The sequence below is a fragment of the Nylanderia fulva genome, unplaced genomic scaffold (assembly GCF_048542155.1).
Source record: "Nylanderia fulva isolate GAGA-0341 unplaced genomic scaffold, ASM4854215v1 Scaffold28, whole genome shotgun sequence".
Lineage (NCBI taxonomy): Eukaryota > Metazoa > Arthropoda > Insecta > Hymenoptera > Formicidae > Nylanderia > Nylanderia fulva.
In genome coordinates, this window is record NW_028190347.1 from 2,419,290 (window position 1) to 2,439,369 (window position 20,080).

The following is a 20,080-nucleotide window of genomic DNA, read 5'->3' on the forward strand; positions in this document are numbered from 1 at the left end:
GCGATTATTCGCACGCGGAAGCGATCGAACGGCAACATTATTCGCGATAAACATTAGGAACACGTCGCGCGAATAGTGCAGCGCTCGCGATAATGGCGGAGTACTTATTTTCAAATCGTCGACTTAAAGGAGGAAAGGAGAAAGCGAAGTCGTAAAATAAAAGCGCGATAACATCTCGGGTAGGTCAAATCACCGCGATTCGCGACTATGTAAATCGGCAAAAAATTTTGCGCGCGAAAAATAACAGCTGCGAGAGAGCTTAGAGAGAGAGAAACTTTATCGCATCTCATTTTACACCAGTATTTGCTGTTATCTAAATAAAATTATATGTATGATTATCTAGATGGAAACTTTGGTGTCATCTTATCTTTACTCCGAAAAAAAAATTTATTAACTTGATTAAACCTTTAACTAAATATTATTTTGTTAATTGAACATATATTATAGTATTTAAGTCAAATATACGTTTTATTAGATTTAACATGTTATATTTAATTTAAATATTTTTATAGTATATTTTGAAGTATTATATCTTTACTAATATAATTTTATCTTTTATATAGATAAATTTAAAATAAAATCATCACATTTTCTCTAAGATGAATTGACATATTTTTATCTCATCTTTATAGTTCATTGAAAAAAAAAATAATCCAAGTACACGACACTAAATCTCTTTACTGCCACCGGTTTGTCGGTCCGCTATTTTTTTCTCCCCCATCTTTCCCTCTCATTGTTCGCTCCTCTCTCTCTCCTTTTTATTCTTCCTCTCGTCTACGTCGGAATAAATGCTTTATTGCCCGCCGATCTGACCATCCGGGCCAGTCAGTGGTCCAACTGGATGTGCACGCGCCCAAAACACGGTGCATTTGTTCGTCGACCGGAAGGTCTAATAAAGACAGTGTCTAACCTGTGAAACACGAGTTAAACTTGTTCTGAATAAAAAGAAATGTTCAGAGGAGCCAAGAACGGAGAGAAAGGTTTCACTCTTTACATAATGTTTTACTAAATAATATATCCTACGGTGTATGTTATTTTCGATTGCGCATCCCTCTCTCTCTTTCCGTAATCACCATGGGAATAATTTAAAACTTTCAACTTTATTTTTTACTTGTGATAATGCAATTACAATAAGTCAATATATGAAAATGCTTGTACTTGCGCTAATCATCTATTTTTTTTCTTATACAAGTTTGTACTTAAAGTTTACGGAAAAGAAGAGGCAAAGTATGATAAAATTAAAATCTATATAATAATTCCGTTAATGAGTGCGCGATATTATATATATATATATATATATATTGGAGAGATAATTAACAAACTCTTGTTGCTACTTTAACGGAGATGCAACGTAATTTTATCAGGCGAGTAATAATACCTACAGCTTTCCGCCTTTGAATCAACGCAGGATTAAAGCTCGTTCGTGACGCTCGTAATCGCATTCCTCTTTCTTTGTTTATGTCGTTTTAAACGCGAAAACGCATCGGTACGCGATAAGAGGGAGCTTTCCCGGGTCGTATCTCTTTTCACGTCTCTCTCGGCGCGTCGTATCTTGACAATATTTTTAAACACGCCGTTCTAAGCCAAACAACCCGACCGGCCTTTCGTTTATTATCCCGCGTAAGCGAAAGCGCGTTTTCGCGCCTCGGAATAAATATCACTCGCGGATGATCTAATATCTTTGCTACGCGATTTTGCGGTTTATAAATAATACATGTGTTAGTTTTCATCTTCTTGTCAAGTATAGAGGTAAATTCGTCTTCCGCGTATATATAAAGGGAGTGTTTGTTTGATTAATTTGAAACCATGAAATTAAAAACGCTGGTATATGGTTTCCGAAATCTGAGGACAAAATGAAAATTTGCGCGAATTAACTTTCAAAGCTATTGATAAATCGCGTATACACGGTTGAACCTTTTCCATTTAAATTTAATATTTATATTTTAACGCAAAATTTTAAATAGAATTTTTGTGCCGAATATATTTATATAATATTAAATATTGAAAGAGAGAAAAAATAGGTAGCGCACCGTTCAGATTTTTATTAAAGGAAATGATTCGTGAATATACTTTATACATTTTATAGCTGTCAACAGAAACTAGAATAAAAAAATTAATAGCGAATTTGCTAATTTCAAGTAATAATATACAGAGTGTTTAAGGAAAAATGTGGTTCACATTTAAGGATATGTTTGTACACATCATTTAAAACAAAAAAGTTTATATAAACTTGTGTTCTATTCTATAAAACAATTATATAAAATTTTTGTCATTTCCTGTTACTGAAAAAAAACTTGACTAAATCTTTTAACTTAAATATTATTTTAATTAAATAAAAATATTTAAATTAAATATAATATATTAAATTTGACTTAAATATATGCTAATATATGTTTTGACGAAATAATAATTTAGTTGAAAGGTTTAGTCAAGTTAACAAATTTTTTTCAGTGTTGTTTATTAATTAATTATTCAAATTTATTCGAAGCTTAAAATTTAATGTATAATTGTTTCACATAAAATTTAGTTACATCAAGTTATAAAATCTTGAGACTAAATACGCTATATCTTTATAACCATCTAGAATAAAACACATGTTTATATAAATTTTTTTACTCAAAGTGACATGTGCAATCACGTCCTAGAATGCTGACCATTCCTCCGGAAACGCCTTGTATAATCGCTACATGAATACAAGATAAGATAAGATATGAGATGAGATGAGATGAGATGAGATGAGATGAGATGAGATGAGATGAGATGAGATGAGATGAGATAAAAGACAGATTTTTATTTTATCGGAGAATTTCGCTCGTTTTGCTTTAACCACCGCGATTCGCCGCATTTTTGCGAGCGCGCTTTTAATGACAGGCGTCGCTAATGAACGACGAATCGCAACACGTGTATATACATATATATATATATATATACGTATGTGCGCGCGAATATATAAACGCGCGGAAATGTGGCACGACGATTTCGCCGTAAATCCGCGAGTGTGCAAACAATGCTCGGCGATGATACGTGTTTACTTTCATATAACTTTGGACGATCGCCAAGCGCCGTTCACCACCACGTCAATTCCGGCCGCTGGCAAACGGCCGAAAATCTTTGTCAAACCATATGTCCGCGCATCGTCCTTCCCTCCCTCTCTCTTAGAAACCCGTCGGGAAAAGTCAGCGTACGTTGTGCGGAATCTTTAACGGTGAACGAACACACGAGTTATGACACGGAGGCAAAAAGGAAAACGTTGTTGTCAAATTTAACGCTCGTTATAAGCTGCGCGTTATCGAGTGATTTATCTTGCTCGCTCTTCCGGAAAATCTTTCTCGCCGAGGCGTGCAATCTAGTTTCTGTCAGTATGAGTAAACGAGTGGAGATTCAGCTTTTTTTCAGCATGTCGGAAATGCCGGGGAAAAATGTATATATTTACATATATGATCGAAGATATATATAATATGAATTTCAACGATTACGAGTCGAAACAATTTTGTATATTTAATTTAGTAATTTTGCGCGTCAATATAAATTCGTATTGTGTTAATTTTAGGATTAGTGTGACCATACTTGATTTAGTTGCAATAGTTGCAGAAATATACAATGCTTATATAATTCCAAATTTTATTCTGCGAAAACAAACCTATTTACTTTAATAAGATTTAAAGCTGGATATATCCTTTCGTACACTTATCGAATCGGAACATGTATATACCTATATGCTTTAATCCGTCAAAGTATGTGTGAATGCGGAGAATTTATATTTTTATTTACGATATTGCTCAAACACGATTATTAACGGTAATGATTCCATTAACGCTTAAATGACAAAGTAGGTAAGATCGTAAAAACTCGTGTGCCAAAAAAATATTATTGTGTAAACAACGCAAGTTTTAAATCTATAAAATTCATGATTATACTCTTTTTTTACTACACCGAGATAAAAATGAATATACATGCAGGTCTAAATCTGAAAATTAAAAATTGAGTTTAACCTCGCGTTTTATCTCGCATAATTTACATGTGTTTACGTAAACATCACGAGTTTGCGCCAAATTAAGATTTCTACAATCAACTTTATCAATTTTAATGCCCCAGGTGAACAACCTTTTGTAACTTCGTGTACCATCTATATATACGCTCGCGGTTTTCCTACATCGACAAACGTTTAAATGTACCTATGAGGAAAATCGATTTTATATTGTACCATCGTGCGCATATCATTCCGTCAACATATTCGAATAGCGTAAAAGAGGCTAACAGGAAAGGCACAGAGATATGTCTTTGCAAAAATCGTCATTTCCATATCCGCGAATCTCCGCCGATCGATCCTCGTCTTTCTCCCGCTCGGGAATTGCATAGGATCATCCCTGCACATCCTGCATCCCCCGGTCCGGTGCATTAATAGCGTTTCACGAGGAAACGCGCGTCGACGTGTACCTGTTATATCTCTCCGTTCTGTGTACACGGGAGCGTATTAATGTCGCGGAGCGGCTGATTAGAGCGGTCCGGTTCGTGTCAACATACGAAACGAACGCGGCCGTGGCAACGTAGTTGTGGACGACTTTAGTAGCCGGTCGAATGCAACGCTCTCTTCTCTCTCTCTCTCTCTCTCTCTCTTCGGTGGAACGTCCGCGCGTCCGAGAGAACGACCTTCCCTTCGAAGCACCGCGTCGAGGAACTTCACTCGCGTGCGAATCGTTTCTATACTTCGTTCCCGATGCGCGCGTTTCTTCGCTGATGAACACATCGCTCTCATTTACTGGTAAGAATGACATAACCGGTGTTGTGCTTACGCTGAGAAAAATGTGTTGAATTCGAAGAAATTTTTCTTTCGATGTGCTGCCTGAGAAATCATTTATTTGGGACTAATAATATTGATTTGATGTGTGAAAAATGTTTATTTATTTATTTATTTCAAATAATTGATTAAGTATTGAAAATATTTATTCGAATTTAATACATTTGTTCGTAGATGAAGATGAAATGACAGTATGTAAATTCATCTTATTGTTAGATAAGATGATGATGATTTCGTTTTAAATATATAGCTTGCAAAGATAAAATTATATAGCGATTCATCGAAATAACTTCCAAATAATATTATTTTTCAGACCGCTTGTGTAAACACAGTTATAAAAAAATGTAAATTATAATAGGAGTATAAAAGTATGAATATACTGTGTTAAACAAAATTCTCTGAATATTATTCTAGATAATTTAGTAAAGACTTGTTCATCTACACTGAAAACAAAGTTTGTTAATTTGATTAAACCGTTCAACTAAATACTATTTTGTTAATTAAACATATAAAAATATTTAAATTAAATATAATATATTAAATCTTAAAAAAATATATATTTTATTTGTAAGATGCAGATATGGGGATAATACATAATTTTTATTATTTATACAAAAATAAGATAGCGTCAAAATTTCATCTAGATGATCATCTATATAATTTTATTCCAATAAACATTGGACATAACTTATAAAAATGAAAACATTTTAAATTATCAGCACAGGGAGAAAAGTTGTTGCACTATTATTAAATTCTGTCTCCTGAAAAATCATTTTTAGTTATGTCATTATTACAGCAAATGAGCGATGTCTTCCGCGAATGATTGAGATTTAGATTGACATCTCTCGATCGTAAAAATGTGTATTTTTTCTTTTATGTACGTCCATTTATTTTTTAATGTCTTTTCACGAATGTCTTTTTTTTTAATGTCTCTTGGATGCTTCATATACTTGATTACAATGTAGAGAACTTTGAATTTGTATATAATTTTACAAGAGATACGTTTTCAAGGTGTTTTGCGTTTTCGTTACAGACAGTCATAAGTCACATTCTTTAGTTATGAATAAATTTGAATGAACTTTGCATAAGAAACAATACAAGGCAAAGAGTTATAAATATTTAAGAGATGAAAAAAAATGCAGAATTATGTACAAATATTTTTCTTTTCCATATGCGAAAATGATTCAAAATCTAAAAATGTAATAACTATTTGACAAAACTTTTAATCAATTTACTGATTTTATTATTAAGCGAAAAATTGATATAATAAGAGATCCTTTTACATTACAACATTAATAAGATGTTTCAATTATTATACGCAAAACTTGATGTCTAAATTTATTCTATTTTTTTAATATGAATTTTTTGACATGTTTTTTTTTTAATCGCTGTTCATGGAATATTAAATGGCAAATTATTTGTTGAAAAAAAGCAAACTTGTCTGACAGTTACATCCAGTTTTTAAATTCGTGAATGTATACTAATGATTTCTCAAATTAATGATATTTCAAGAGTCTACGTTATATGTATTAATTCTATATAATATTTTTTATACATGTAGGTAACAAATTTATACTGAAATAAGTACAAAAAGAATGGCTATATACGTACTTATTTCCATTCATAATTTATCCTATCTTTTTGTGCTCGTGGTTTTTATGGACAATAGAGTCGTTTTATAATCATGTTGAAGAGAGAGAGAGAGAGAGAAGGAGGGAGAAAAGATATAGAGACTTATTTGTACGCTAATCATATAGCCGAACGAAAGGCAAAAAAATGTAGAGAACAGCATAAATTATATATATAATAAAATGCAACGTTGCGTATCGCGGTATGAAGAAACTTTTCGTTAAGAACGCGTTATCGCACCGTCTTACCTCGAGTAACATAGTCCGTGACTTGCAAAAAAAATAATGCTTTATAATTATAAGATAATTTTTCTTTTTTTTTTTACGCGAGTAATTTAAAAAAAAATTTAAGTCGTGTCATTTTGTTCACGTATACAAAAGTAATTAATTGCAATTAAGATCTTGTGTCGTTTTCTCATAATAAGATAGAACCTTAAGAGCTTTATTATGGTACAAACAAGCTTTATTGTGGTATAATCGCGCATGTCGCAAGCTTGAATTGTATATTTTTATTTTCTCACTTTTATTTTTTTTATTTATTAAAGGCAATTCGCAGAATACATAATCACATGTTCTGCAGTTAATAGACATTATTACTACAAATATGTTAGATATTCTACACTACACTGTAGCAAATTTCGATTATGTAGCTATAATGAATTATCGTGCGCATATGTCTTACGAAACAAACGTTGTGACATACCCAGGGTAAAAGCCAGGGCTTGCGGAATTAAACCCATACATTCTTGCATGCAATGTAATCGAACAAACGGGAGAAAGGATTTAATCATTATGAATATACACTATGAATATACTACATACATTATGAATATACACAACGATAGTGTACGTTCTTATACAACGGCGTATCAATGTCAGTCAAAGTTATATTTACTCGACTTTTACTCACTTTTCGTGAACGGAGTTTTATTGCGCAGACTGACATGAATCATATGATTTTTTTATATACCCACACAGTTAAGAAATTTGTGTTAATTTAACATAATATGGAGACACAAATACTGTGTTAATACTTTAACACAAAATAAATGCAAAACTTGAAGTAATTTAAAATAAATTTTGTGTGAAATTAACTAGCTTTGATGTAAAAATTAATTAAAAATTTGTTAATTTTAGATTCTATTATCCCCACTTATATTATAAAATAAAAAATCAATTTCTTTTTCGGGTAAATTTTAACAGATGAATCTTGTTACTAATAAAACAGAATATATTTATTGTGTAACATTAAAAATAGATGCACATTGTGTTATTTTTACATTTTTTTCAGTTGTCTTATAATAATTAAATATTTAAGTTCAACTAACACAACAGCAATATGTTAAATTAACACATGAATGTGTTAAATATTTAACACGAAAATTTTAACGAGAATCGTTTTTAACAAAAAGAATTTTCCAATTGTGCATTTATCTAAAATAACCTCTGTAATATTTACAAGTGATAATTGTCAAATAAGTATGTGTGCGTATATATACATTCTTTCCTTATATGTATATACGATTATTTGAAAACTTGTCTTTGCGGTAGATGCTATAAATATTATTCAGTCATGAAAGATAAGTGGATTCATGCCGTATAAAGAGTTACGAGGGAAAAAATCCGTCTATTAAAAGATGCAAATTATATATCGCGGTTTATTCTTGTCATTGAAATAGCTCCAAGATCCCGCATACGGGAGACTAATCGATAATTTGTGATCTTTTTCTCGAGTGACGTTTCATTTAGTAGTACAGGACCCGTGTTAATCTCAATCTGACAAAACATCACATCGTACGAGCTATATAGAATATGCGACTATCTCGGAGACAGTGTTTGCTGTTATCTAAATAAAATTATATAGATGATCATTTAGATGAAATTTTGCTATCATCTTATAAAAATGTGTATTATTTTTTTTACTAAATTATCTAGAATAATGTTCAGATGATTTGATCGAAGGCCGCACGCACTGAAAAAAATTTGTTTCAACTTGTGTGATCAACTAAATATTATTTTATTAATTGAACATATAAAAATATTAAAATTAAATATAACGTAATAAATCTAATGAAACGTATATACATTATATTTAAACTTAAATACTAACATGTTCAATGAACAAAATGGTGATTTAGTTTAAAGGTTAGTCAATAAGTTAACGAATTCTCTTTCAGTGTAAAATTATTTTATATTCCTTTTACATGTAATTTACATTGTTTACATAAGCAGTCTAATTTTCATCTCATCTTTATCCCGCTAATTTTGAAATCATCCAAACACAACACTATGCTCGGCGAGTAATGCGCGTCAGCTGATTCAGTTCATCCGTATGAATGAACGAGGAGCCTCGCCACTGTGATAGCTCTCATCAATCATGTCTTGGCATCTTTCGCTCCAAAAAAAAAAAAACAAAAACCAAAAATCAACATAGGCGCGCTACGTGCGAAAACTCTCCTCGCTAAGACAGAAAAATCATCCCGGGAAATCCGTTCCGAATTAAAAAAAAATCCGATCTATAATCTCCTCGCTCATCCTCCGCTTCCCCGATCGAGGGCGCGAAGGTTTTATTCAATTAATTGGCGTCACACCGCGGAACACGCGATCCGACCGCGACGGACACGTCCTAGGGGGTTTCGCCTCGCAGTTGGCACACGTGCGCAGGTGGAGTGTGGTTTTTGCACCGGGCAGCGGTGGCGGCGGCGAGAGACGACGACGACGAAGAGGAGGATGATGATGGTGGTGGTAGCAGCAGCGGCGGCGGTGGTTTTTTGCGCCAACCGCGAGGTCTCTAGTGGCTTTTTCCCTTCTTTTCTTTGGTACCCGCCCGTGTTACGGGAGGGAGGGATGAACAGGGGTCGGGGAGGGGAGAGGGAGAGCGTAACGCTGTCGTTGCGAAAAAGGATAAAGAGAGAGCGAGAATAGCAATCGGATCGCGGTTCGTTCCTTCCAGCTGGCCTGGCACAGCGAAGAGGCCTCGTCGCGCGGCTGCTCGTTCGGTCAATGTCTCCTCTTTCCACCTCGCTCTTACCCTCGCTCCGTCTCCCTCATCCTCCCCCCCCCCTCCTATCGTCGTCTCCTCGCGCGCGCCTCTTTCTCTCGCTTCTTCTCCTCGCTCTCCGCTCTCTTTCATCGCTCCTCCCCACCAGCGCCAGTCGCTCCCGTGCTGCATCGCGCACACACGAGACACGGGTGCCTGCCTGCGAAATCCCTCTGTCATCTTGCGAACGCCCGTCCGTGGCGAGTCTGTCCCGCGCGGTTCGCGAAAAATCCGAGTCCGTCGTCCTCGCATGGCGAGATATCGCGGACGATCAGCGGTAACGTCGTCGGGAAGGCAGAGAAGGCGCGTTTCGGAAATGTGCACCAGTGTGTCGTCGCGGTAGTCTGAAGGCGCGTTCGAACGGGAGAGAGAGAGGAAAAGAAGGAGGCGGCCTCCTCTCTTTCGCTTTTTTTTCCACCCGGCGATCGCGCGCAACAGCGTGTGCGTGAAAGTTCTTCGACGACGACGTCGTCGTCGACGCCTCGACGTCCTTTATCCCGATCGAGCGGTGGGACGACTCGAAGAGCATGGCTCGCCTCGACGACGTTCGCTAGAACAGCCGGGGTATCGCACGAGCGCGAAGAATGAAACACGACACCGCGGATCCGCGAGCGGGATACAACTAGCGACTTTCGGAAATTCCAGAGCGGCGACGCTTCGCACTTGTCGCGACCGCAGGTGGGCAGCGATATTCGTCGAGTTAATTTTTTTTTTTTTTTTTTTTTTTTTTTTCTAATGTGTCAGATTGCCCTCGAATCTCATCGCTGACAGAAGCTTCTTGCATCATTTTTATTTTTATACGTGCATACATGTGTGTGTGTGTTTATGTGTATACATACATACACATAAAATATATAAGATCAAGAGATTTGTCTTATTGCCAATTAAATGGAAAATTGACATTTTTAGTATTTTCTGGATGATTCCAAATAATAATTTTAAGAAATTGTATAATATTTGTGTGTGGAAGATATATGAATTTGTTATATGTGTGTATTTTTGGTGTGTTTTCAGAGTGCGATAAAGTTAGCTGGTAAAAATAATGTCAAGAAGCTGCATACATTGGTGTCGATAGTGGAAGAGAAACCAAAGGTGGATACAGGACAGAATAACAGGCACAACGAGCACCACATCAAAAACAATTTCAAGCATTACACACATAATTCCATACTGACACCCTCGACGTTAAACCAGGTATAGTATCAGAATTTTAATTGAATTATATACAAAGGAGTAGAATCTCTTACCTGTCTGATAATGAGGAATGATTCTTGGAAATTTCTGTCACAGGGCCTAGATGCAGGTACCAGTGACGATAGTGGCAGAGCATCTGAACAATTACACGGCCCTGGTATACCTAGGGATTGCCAGGACGCAGACAGTTCCAGGGACCATCTCAGCGATGTAATCTTGCACACATACACTATAATTAAATTATATTTATATAACTTAGAATTTATATGGTATATAAGTAGATGTTGATTTATCTACAATTAACAAAAATTTGCTTACGATACAAAGATCAGTATCTATTTCTTTACCACTGAATGCAAAGTTATAAGTTAGTACACACATTTACTTACAAATCTATTCTTATAATACAGGCTAGCAGTCATTGCAGTTCGGGTAAAGGTTATATCGTAAGTATCAACAATTTTATAAATATAAATCCTACACATTACAATAAAATATTAATGAGTTTATTTATAATTTCTTTGTTTCAGTGTGATAGTGAAGGAGAAGACGATAAGGTATGTGCACATTTCCAAGTACTTTATAAAAAAAGAAATATAATAATTGACTCATTTTAATAATGTTATTATTTTTATGTTACAGGGCTCGGATGCCGAATCGGTACTCTTTGAATCTTCTACCTCACCACCTCTTGCACGTAAATGTGAGTAATTTGCTTTTTAAAATAAGAAGTACGAGCATGAGAAACATACTCATCTTTCAGAATTATAAATATTATATCTGTGCAACGCATATTTTAGTATTGATAAATAAATAAAAAAGGTTCTAATATATTAAATATAAAAATTCAAATAATAAATGATTAATAAAAGTCAAATGCAGAAACTAAATTATATATAGAAGTCAAAGACTAATGAATCATGAATTTAATTAGATTACTATATTGCAGTAAATTGTATATCACAACGACACTGTGTGTTGTTCTTTATTTTATTTGTATTGCTTCATGAGTCTTCTCATTAGCTTCACTCTGTTTTTCTACCTTTTTCTCTTCCTTTTTTTCTTCTAAAATATTTTCTATTTTAATCAGCTTTCAATAATAAAATTTCTTTTTCAGACGAATTGCCCTCTTCTTCACCACACGTTTTGCCACCCGCAAACGGGGCAGGCGGGTCTCCACCGGATACGGGTGGGCAGATTTCTAATCCAGCAACGGATGCTCCGGCACCTATACCGCCTCCTGTGCCTACGTCTGCACCAGTTCCAACAGCGCCGAGTCCTCCCAGTCCAACGTTGCCCCCACACATATCCCAGCCTCCTGTAAGTAACATCACATTAGAAAAACTTGCACACACAAAAAGAGCTTACATTTATTAATAATTATGTACCCTGTTTCAGATGACTAGTCCTTTGGCAGCGAATCCACGTGCAATAGCTCCGCAACAGCGGCCAGCTTCCCCTGCTCTGCCACCACCTTCCCTGTCCCAGCAGCCGCATACTACGATACCTGGATTACATCCACCTAATGTGCCCCTCGTCTCGTCAAGTCATACAACTAGTCCAGCGGTAGCCAGTTTAGGTGTTACGCCAGCAGCACCTTCGAACGGAGCGGCTACCACGAGTTATCCACCGCCCATTCCTATAGCTGCGTATCCGCAGACACAACCATCATATCCACCGCTCTACACTCCGTATACCGCGTTAAATCATAGCCCGTACCTTCCCCCTGCAGTACCATCCCCTTCTCATTCTGCTTCATCACGCGCGGACGTGGTAAGTTGCACGCATTGACAAGTATTACTTGTTTCAAGTCGTGACATGCAACTGCTAATATTAAAGTGTTAATAATTGTATTTTCAGAGAGGAAGTAGAGCTTCTCCCTGTACCAATATAAATAAACAGACCATAGGAAATAACCTTGCGAGTCACAATAATACTCCACTGAGCGCTGCCACCACGACATGTGTGTCTACAATAACTAATACAGTTACCACGGCAAATTCTATCGCCCATAGAGACATGGTGGCCTGTAGTCTGTCTGGACGAAACAATAATTCGCCACGTGGACACAGTCCTAGTCGGGAAAGAGATAGTTACAGGTAAAATATTTTTTTTTCTTTCTTTTTTTTTTGCAGCATTGCAGATACATCTGTCAGAGTTCCTCGACTCATTAAAACAACAGGAAATTTTTATGATAATTATAATATTTGTTACAGCAGTAACGTGAGTAGTCTAAGTCGCGGCAGCATAACGCCTGTTAGTGTGCCAAACACCTCCTCTCCAGCCAATTCTAGTCTACCTGCATACACCAAGCCACAAGGTTGGATTAAGTAAGTCAGCTGAATTGTCAGTTAACTTGTTCTGTGGAATGTATCGTTTAAAAAAATAATATTGAAATTCTTTACCTCCACAAAAAAATAGCAACAACACAGCTTCTCAGCTATCTCCGGCAACAGCTACATCCGTTCCGAGGCCAACTCCGCCACCGGTGCCACTCGGCATACATACATTTCCACCACCGATGTTTGCACAGCCTTTACCACCACCTGTGTCTAGCTCAAGTCCACATACTTCGCTGTCTTCGCTTCCTCCACCGACGACCAATCCGAATCCGTTTTCCGCGGAGTCTTTGTTTCAAACAAGTAAGCTTATAATCAAATCTTTTCCAATATATGTATCTATGTAAATATGGACACAGATGATAAATGCGCTAACCAAAAGAAGGGGTGACACATGTTGCAGGTCAGGCAGATCTTTTGAGGAGAGAACTTGATAATAGGTTCTTAGCGTCTCAGGATAGAAATGTTGGAGTTGGAGTGGGAAATTTGGGTCCGGCATATCTTCGAACAGAAATGCATCATCATCAGCATCAGCATACGCATGTACATCAACACACGACGCCGTTGCTACCACCAGCTGCAGCAACGACGCTTTTTCCACCTCCGATTGTAAGAAGCATATTTATGAACAAAGATTTTTTTCACAAGATTTCTGACAAAAGTATTATGTTTAAACTTATTCATATATAGTTTAAGGACATACCAAAATTGGGAGGAGTCGAATCGCCATTTTTTCGTGGAAACTTAAATCTTTCCGGTTATTCCGGTTTTAACGCTGGCCTTCTTCATCCTGGAATTGGTCCACCTTCGACACCCTTTGTGCCACCCAATCATTTAACTTCATTTGCGCCAAAGGTACATTTATGTAAAAAGTTAAAAATTCTGAAACTTTATATTTTATTGTATCTTGTTGCGCAAATATATTTTCAATTAAATGATTGATTTTTTAAATCTAGAAAAGTGGAAAATGGAATGCAATGCATGTACGCATTGCGTGGGAAATTCATCATCATCAACAAAAGCAACAGGCTGAAGCTAAAGCAGGAAGTGTCGTTAGTACAAAAACTGATTTATTAAGACCGCCAGGCCATCTTTATCCAGGGGGACCAGGCAGTGGTCTTGGACTTGGTGCACCATCAATGGCACCTCCATTTCCCACTAATATGCCATCTGCGCATCCTGCACCACCCCCATCTCATCCTGTCGGTTTTCTATCTACACCAGCCTCACATTTAGGTAATAGAGGTAACAAAGGTTCACACATTTATTCACATGCATGTTCGTGTTTGTAGATGCATTTGACTGTTACTCATTTTTCATCATACATTTTTTTTTACACTTAATATATAATATAATGTACTAATTGTATAACATAATCTTGTTGTATATACAGGATTATTATTATTTGCAGGAACAGGAATATCTCCTTTTGGAAGGTATCCTTCGACATTCGGTGCACCGAATCCCAATTTTCCGGGTCTTTCAACCTTTCCGCCGAGAGAAATGCCGCCTCTAGGTGGACTCAGTTCGATGCACGATCCATGGCGAGGGTATGTTACGTAGAACATAAATTAGCTATCATTATCTCTTTTTTACTACCACAAACACTTCCATCTTGTCCAGAAAATAAAAATGTAATAAAAAATACATGTACAATTGTTTGCAGATTGCAACGTGCTACTACTGGTTTCCCACCAACCACTGTTTCGTGGGGTTTGAAGCCGGAACCGCCCGCGATAGACAGACGCGCCGAGTTGGAGGAACGGGAGCGTGAGCGCGAACGGGAAAGAGAGCGCGAGCGGGAGCGTGAACGCGCTGAACGGGAACGCGAGCGTATCAGACGCGAGAGAGAGAGGGAAAGGGAGAGAGAGGAGCAACGCGAGAGAGAAAGGCGGGAACGCGAGAAAGAAGAGAAGAGGAAACAGCAAGAGGCAGCTGAACGAGAGCGAGAGAGGCGAGATAAGGAACGTCGCGAGATGGAAAGACGCGAGATGGAGCGCGAGAGATTGCTTCATCAAAATCGGCAACACGTGGTCGTTCCTCGGGAACGTTCGCCCCTCAGGAACGGCTCGGCGCCGATAGATACCGGAGAAGTACGCGTGAAGGAGGAACCACGCAGCAAGGACGATGAGATTGTAATGCTTCCACGACCACCGGTACCCGGTCCCGGAGCAACCGGGTCCGCGCCAGGACCAAATCCACTGCCCGATCCGAGATATCATCCGCATCCGCATACTTATCTCACGAGGCATCCGCATAGCATGACTTCGCATTCTATGCCACGTAGTAACATGCTTCCCAGTTTAAGCGCACATCAGATACAACATTTTCCACCGCCATCCGCGCCTGCCGGTCAACCGGGAGCTCCTTGGCCGGGCGATCCTTTCCGGGATCCTTATCGATACGATCCTCTGCAACAGTTACGATACAATCCATTAATGGCGGCGTTCAGAGAGGAGGAGGAACGAGCGAAGCTGTACGCCGGTTATCCTCCACCACCGGTGAATGCTCTCAGGAGTAAAGATCCTAGCCCAGGTCCGCTCAGTAATTTACATATGCATCATAGAGCAGGACCCGGCCCAGGAGTACCGACGCGTCCGCTCGAAAACGCCATCATGCACGCAGATATTCATAAGAAGGAGGATGGATCGCAGTCCCGATGATACATCGTTTCAGCGTCCTCGGTTTCTACGAGGGAACGCACTGACGGACCGACATTTTAAGCGGTTCCAGCCTCCACTTCAGAGCTGGTAGATTCTGAACGTACTAGCCACGTACCAATTCCTCCCCTCCGTGACGCTCGGAACCCGGTGCTGATATTTTGCTAACAGAGAAGAAGCGCGTTATCTGAAACAAAAAAAAAGAAAGTGTATATAGATATTATATATGTAATATTTATAGCTATCTCGAGAAAGAGAGAGAAAGATGACGAGAACGCGTAAAACTATACAAGAAAACGTAACGAAGATGCCTTGCTAATGATACCGCTGTACCACCGATAACGGCGGCTAACGAATAATGAATGTTACGAAAGAAAAAAACTACGGAGGGCGCACGGCATCGCTGATGTCACAAATAATCACGCTGATGTTTTGTGATTTCTGCAGTTTCAGTGATCTGACTGTCTATAGTGGTAACAAGCCGTAATTACGACGATAACTATGCGTACAGATTAAAAAAGTATCGTGTGTAATATTAAAATAGTTATAGAATGCGAGACGATGGTTACGTAAAAAAGAAAAAAAAAGCAAATCCAAGTTAGGAAAGAGAGAGAGTTGAGCGGATCTCTATTATTACTCAAAAATTATTTAATTATTTATTTATTGCGACACGTATAAACGAATTTGAATCTCTACTGCTACTGGCGTACGAATGCGGACATAAGATTTGCCCCTAATTTAATTGATGTAATATAAAAATGATCAAATGTATAAATTTTACTTCTTAGATTTTAATTTGTATATTAGAGATGATGGTGAAAAAAAAAGAGGGCATATAAAACGGAAAGTTCTTTGGCTTTCGACAGCACGTGCTTTTTTCATTTGCATGCTGACTATAACAGCACTGGGTGCTTTCCTGTGATATAAAAAGAAAAATGTTTCAAGGGTAGTAAATTATTTTTTAATTTCTTATTGCGTAAATCGTGACAACCGGAGATTTGACAAGTGCAAATAAATCAAACTATCCAGTTTAAAGTTTTACAGATTAGAAATATTCTTTCGAAAAACACAGGATGACGCTTAATATAATAGCAGCTTGTGCGTGCCAAAAAGTTGCTTCAATCAAAGAATATGTTCCACAAGACCGGTTTCTTTTAACATACTATTTATGTTTATACAGGACAGTTTTTTCTTTCGAACATTTCTCAATTCTCAGCCATATGCGTCGTTGTGTTACCAGAAAGCCAATACGAGATCTCTTAAAAGTTTTGTGCCATGGACCAGGTCACATTCGAATAACCCTGGTACCTCACAAGAAAAATATGAATTTCTTTGAATATGATCGGATATTCTCAAACTCTATTTCATTTATACTGTAAAATCATCATACAACTGTATATTATACAATTAACAACTATACACGCAGTTTAAAAATTGTAGATATTTTTCATCGATGCAAAGTTACAATGTGATGCAATGATTTTGTTCATGTAGATATCGCGAAGTAAGAGGATTTTGTGTGAATAGGTTTTTTCTAAAATTGATTCTTTGTAAAAGGATCTAATAATCATAGTTTCTATCAATCTTGTTTTTCAATATTTTTACTAACCTTCTCTCTCAAATTCCCTTGAAGACTCAATTGTTTTTACATTACATTATTATCTATCTATATATACTTAATTTCTAAAAAGAATTATTTTATTTGTTTTTATTATTCATCCATATTACTTAATCGATTGAACTTCATAATCCATTCTTTACACCTAAATTAAACATAACTAATGAGATATCCAAATTATTTATATATACTATCAATTTTTTCAAAGAATAATATATTAATTTTTAATCATTTTTTTTATGTATATTTCATGACAATGTAAATAAGATATTAATTAATTATAAAATGTGCTACAATTTTTTTACATATTGTGAAATTAGTATATTTCAAAAATGTTTATTCGATATGAAACTTGAAACTGATTTATAAACAAATCTATGATCTTCATAAAGTAGTAAACGCCAATTCATAATGATATAATTTATTAATACCTTAAGTTATGAAACAAATAGGTTTTATGAAAAAGTAGCATTTACATTTTTTATAATCAGTTATATTTAAATTACAAATTAATTATTGTGTGTAAAGAATGGATTATGAAGTTCAATCAATTAAATCATTTTTTTTACATACGAAGGAATAATAAAGACGAATAAAATAAATTTTATATTTATGTCGTGTTACCTGTTTTCGTGAAAACTTAAGATATTAATTAACTATAAAATGCGTTACCATTATTACATGTTATGAAATTTATATTTCAAAAGTGCTTATTCGACGGAACATAAAATTGTGATATTTGTATAAATGAGTCCATGATCGCCATGATGGTAAACACATTTATAAACTGGCGTAGTTGTTACATGTATTACTTAATTATAATACCATTGTACAACAGCGTGTTGGTCAAGTTCGAAAAAAATGTACAATATATGTACAATGCGATGAAAAAAACTATCGGGAGCTACTAGTACTGGATCTCGTGTACCGACGATGTCGATGTCTCGGATTCCCCGGTGGGCTTCGCGATCGAGTTCTTATTCGGCGTCTCGGAGGTCGCGGACTTCTACGGCGATTCATCGGTGGCGTGCGTCTGCGATAACGAGGCGGCGTATTTCTGCCACCGCCTAGCCATCGTGGCGGCATACGTCTTCCCATGCCGGGAGACATGCGGCGCATCAGCAGCGGTCGAGGTTTCGGCAATAATACTGGAGCAGCTGTAATTTCTTGACCATCTATCTGCCCTGTGAACGAATCGTAACGCGCGTGTTAATGCGATACTAAGATACTATAATGATATTCAAAGGATCGATTTTCACTCACCTCCATCCATGTGTTTCATGGCATTCTCAGCTTCATCCGCAGTATCAAATTCTACGTACGCAAATCCTCTTCCCTGATTAGGATGAAGTTTATCCATCGCAAAGTCGACCATTTTTATCTGACCGTATGCTGAAAATATTTCCATCACGTGGTCTTTAGTAACATTCCGTGTTAAATGGCCAATATGTATTTTTGTTGGTCTAGGGATCGGTGAACGTTCTCTACGCTTTCTGCGTGGAGAAGGAGATCTGCAAAGTTAATGAAAACTTAATGACATTAACTTGCTAACTGACTGAAAAACAAATTACTAATAACTGTATAATTGAAATAATACCTGGAGCGTCCTTTAGGTTTAGGTTTATCAGGAATAGAATTGCTTCCCTTTTTCTTCTCCTTTTCGCGATCTCTATCCCTATCCCTATCTCTTTCTCTTTCTTTATCTCTCTCTTTTTCCTTATTATCGTGTCTCCTCGAAGTATCAACACTTTTGCTACGACTGCGTTTTCTTCCTCGATCTCTGGAACTACCTGAAGAACTGGCTGAACTGCTGGAAGAACTACTAGAAGTAGAACTAGATCTGGAGCTGCTGCCGCTGCTGGAACTCGAAGATCCAGAGCTGCTGTCTGAGGAGCTACAAAATAAATGTCATACATGTCAATTAGAAATAGTTGTGCAGCAAATCTATAAATTTAACTTGCATTTTCAATTTAACTCACCTACTTCCGCTGCTGGAGGAAGAGGCCGCCCGTTTCTTTCGTTCCTTCTCTCGAGCCCTCTCCTTTTTATTCTCCTTGTCTGTAGCTTCAGAGTCACTCTTACCCGTGCTGTCCTTTCGGCTGCGAGCCCTAAACACAAATGACAAAAGGTTAAAATCGAATCGTTAGAATCGAACAGCTGATATCAAGCGCGCGCAACGGAGTTACTTACATGGTTAGCGAGAATCAATTTTTTCCTAATTATGTTCCACGACTCGCCAAACGGGACCGATTCTTGAACAAAGTCGACGATACAAAGCCGACAATACGCCGCACAAACGGCGATAATGGCGGACTACCGGGGGATGCGAAAAGAATTTTCTGGCCAACACTTTCAGCGGTATTTCGTGAAGTAACGTGTCCGCTGTGCACAGTATAAACTTAATCGAGAAACGATGTCCGTCCAATTTCTCAGCCGCACGATGCGCTATTGAATCATCGTCAAATAGGTATATACACACGATTTGCAAGCGTAAACGTAAATAGGATTATTGCTAGCTAGACCTCTCGACGTTAATCAAAGCCATGACCATAGAACATAAAAAAGCATAAGGCAGATTAGCCAATCACACTTTACTCCTTCTATGCTGTGAGAATACTCGACTGTGATTGGCTGACGAAGAGTGTGTTCCGGTTGAAGCTGTCAAAGTGTCCAAGTTCGACTGACCAATCAGAGCAAAGAAATCTTTGCTTCTTTCGATTTGATTGGTCGATCAAAATTATTGGGCTATATAATTTATACAAGATGCATAAAAAATTATGTGCTAGTCTACTAAACTTTCGTT

General features: G+C 37.1%; 2 protein-coding genes across 9 annotated transcripts in view; one reads left to right on the forward strand and one right to left on the reverse strand.

Annotated features, from left to right (window-relative positions):
• Positions 1-17,242, forward strand: part of tay (tay bridge kinase) — a 34,518-nt gene extending 17,276 nt beyond the window's left edge. The window contains exons 2-16 of one of the 7 annotated variants that reach the window (XM_029311169.2): positions 10,481-10,660; positions 10,757-10,870; positions 11,071-11,106; positions 11,191-11,217; positions 11,303-11,363; positions 11,778-11,980; positions 12,059-12,433; positions 12,521-12,759; positions 12,877-12,990; positions 13,082-13,302; positions 13,403-13,608; positions 13,690-13,854; positions 13,956-14,244; positions 14,393-14,549; positions 14,666-17,242. In XM_029311169.2, coding sequence (XP_029167002.2) covers positions 10,481-10,660; positions 10,757-10,870; positions 11,071-11,106; positions 11,191-11,217; positions 11,303-11,363; positions 11,778-11,980; positions 12,059-12,433; positions 12,521-12,759; positions 12,877-12,990; positions 13,082-13,302; positions 13,403-13,608; positions 13,690-13,854; positions 13,956-14,244; positions 14,393-14,549; positions 14,666-15,662 — 3,384 coding nt within the window. In that variant the 3' untranslated portion in view covers positions 15,663-17,242. Of the gene's footprint in view, positions 1-10,480; positions 10,661-10,756; positions 10,871-11,070; positions 11,107-11,190; positions 11,218-11,302; positions 11,364-11,777; positions 11,981-12,058; positions 12,434-12,520; positions 12,760-12,876; positions 12,991-13,081; positions 13,303-13,381; positions 13,609-13,689; positions 13,855-13,955; positions 14,245-14,392; positions 14,550-14,665 lie in introns of all 7 variants that reach the window. The other 6 variants (XM_085483936.1, XM_085483933.1, XM_085483938.1 and 3 more) reach the window with 6 other exon arrangements.
• On the reverse strand, positions 13,690-19,836 carry LOC114937615 (RNA-binding protein S1). 2 transcript variants are annotated; one of them, XM_085483940.1, is made up of 6 exons: positions 19,468-19,836; positions 19,257-19,385; positions 18,875-19,171; positions 18,541-18,788; positions 18,206-18,461; positions 13,690-15,846 (listed from the first exon to the last, which is right to left on the reverse strand). In XM_085483940.1, coding segments are annotated over exons 1-6 (936 nt in total). In that variant the 5' UTR covers positions 19,470-19,836; the 3' UTR covers positions 13,690-15,842. The 2 variants fall into 2 exon arrangements, with proteins under 2 accessions (XP_085340066.1, XP_029166964.1); XM_029311131.2 differs by having other exon boundaries at positions 13,690-18,461.
• Positions 19,837-20,080: the final 244 nt, after the last annotated feature.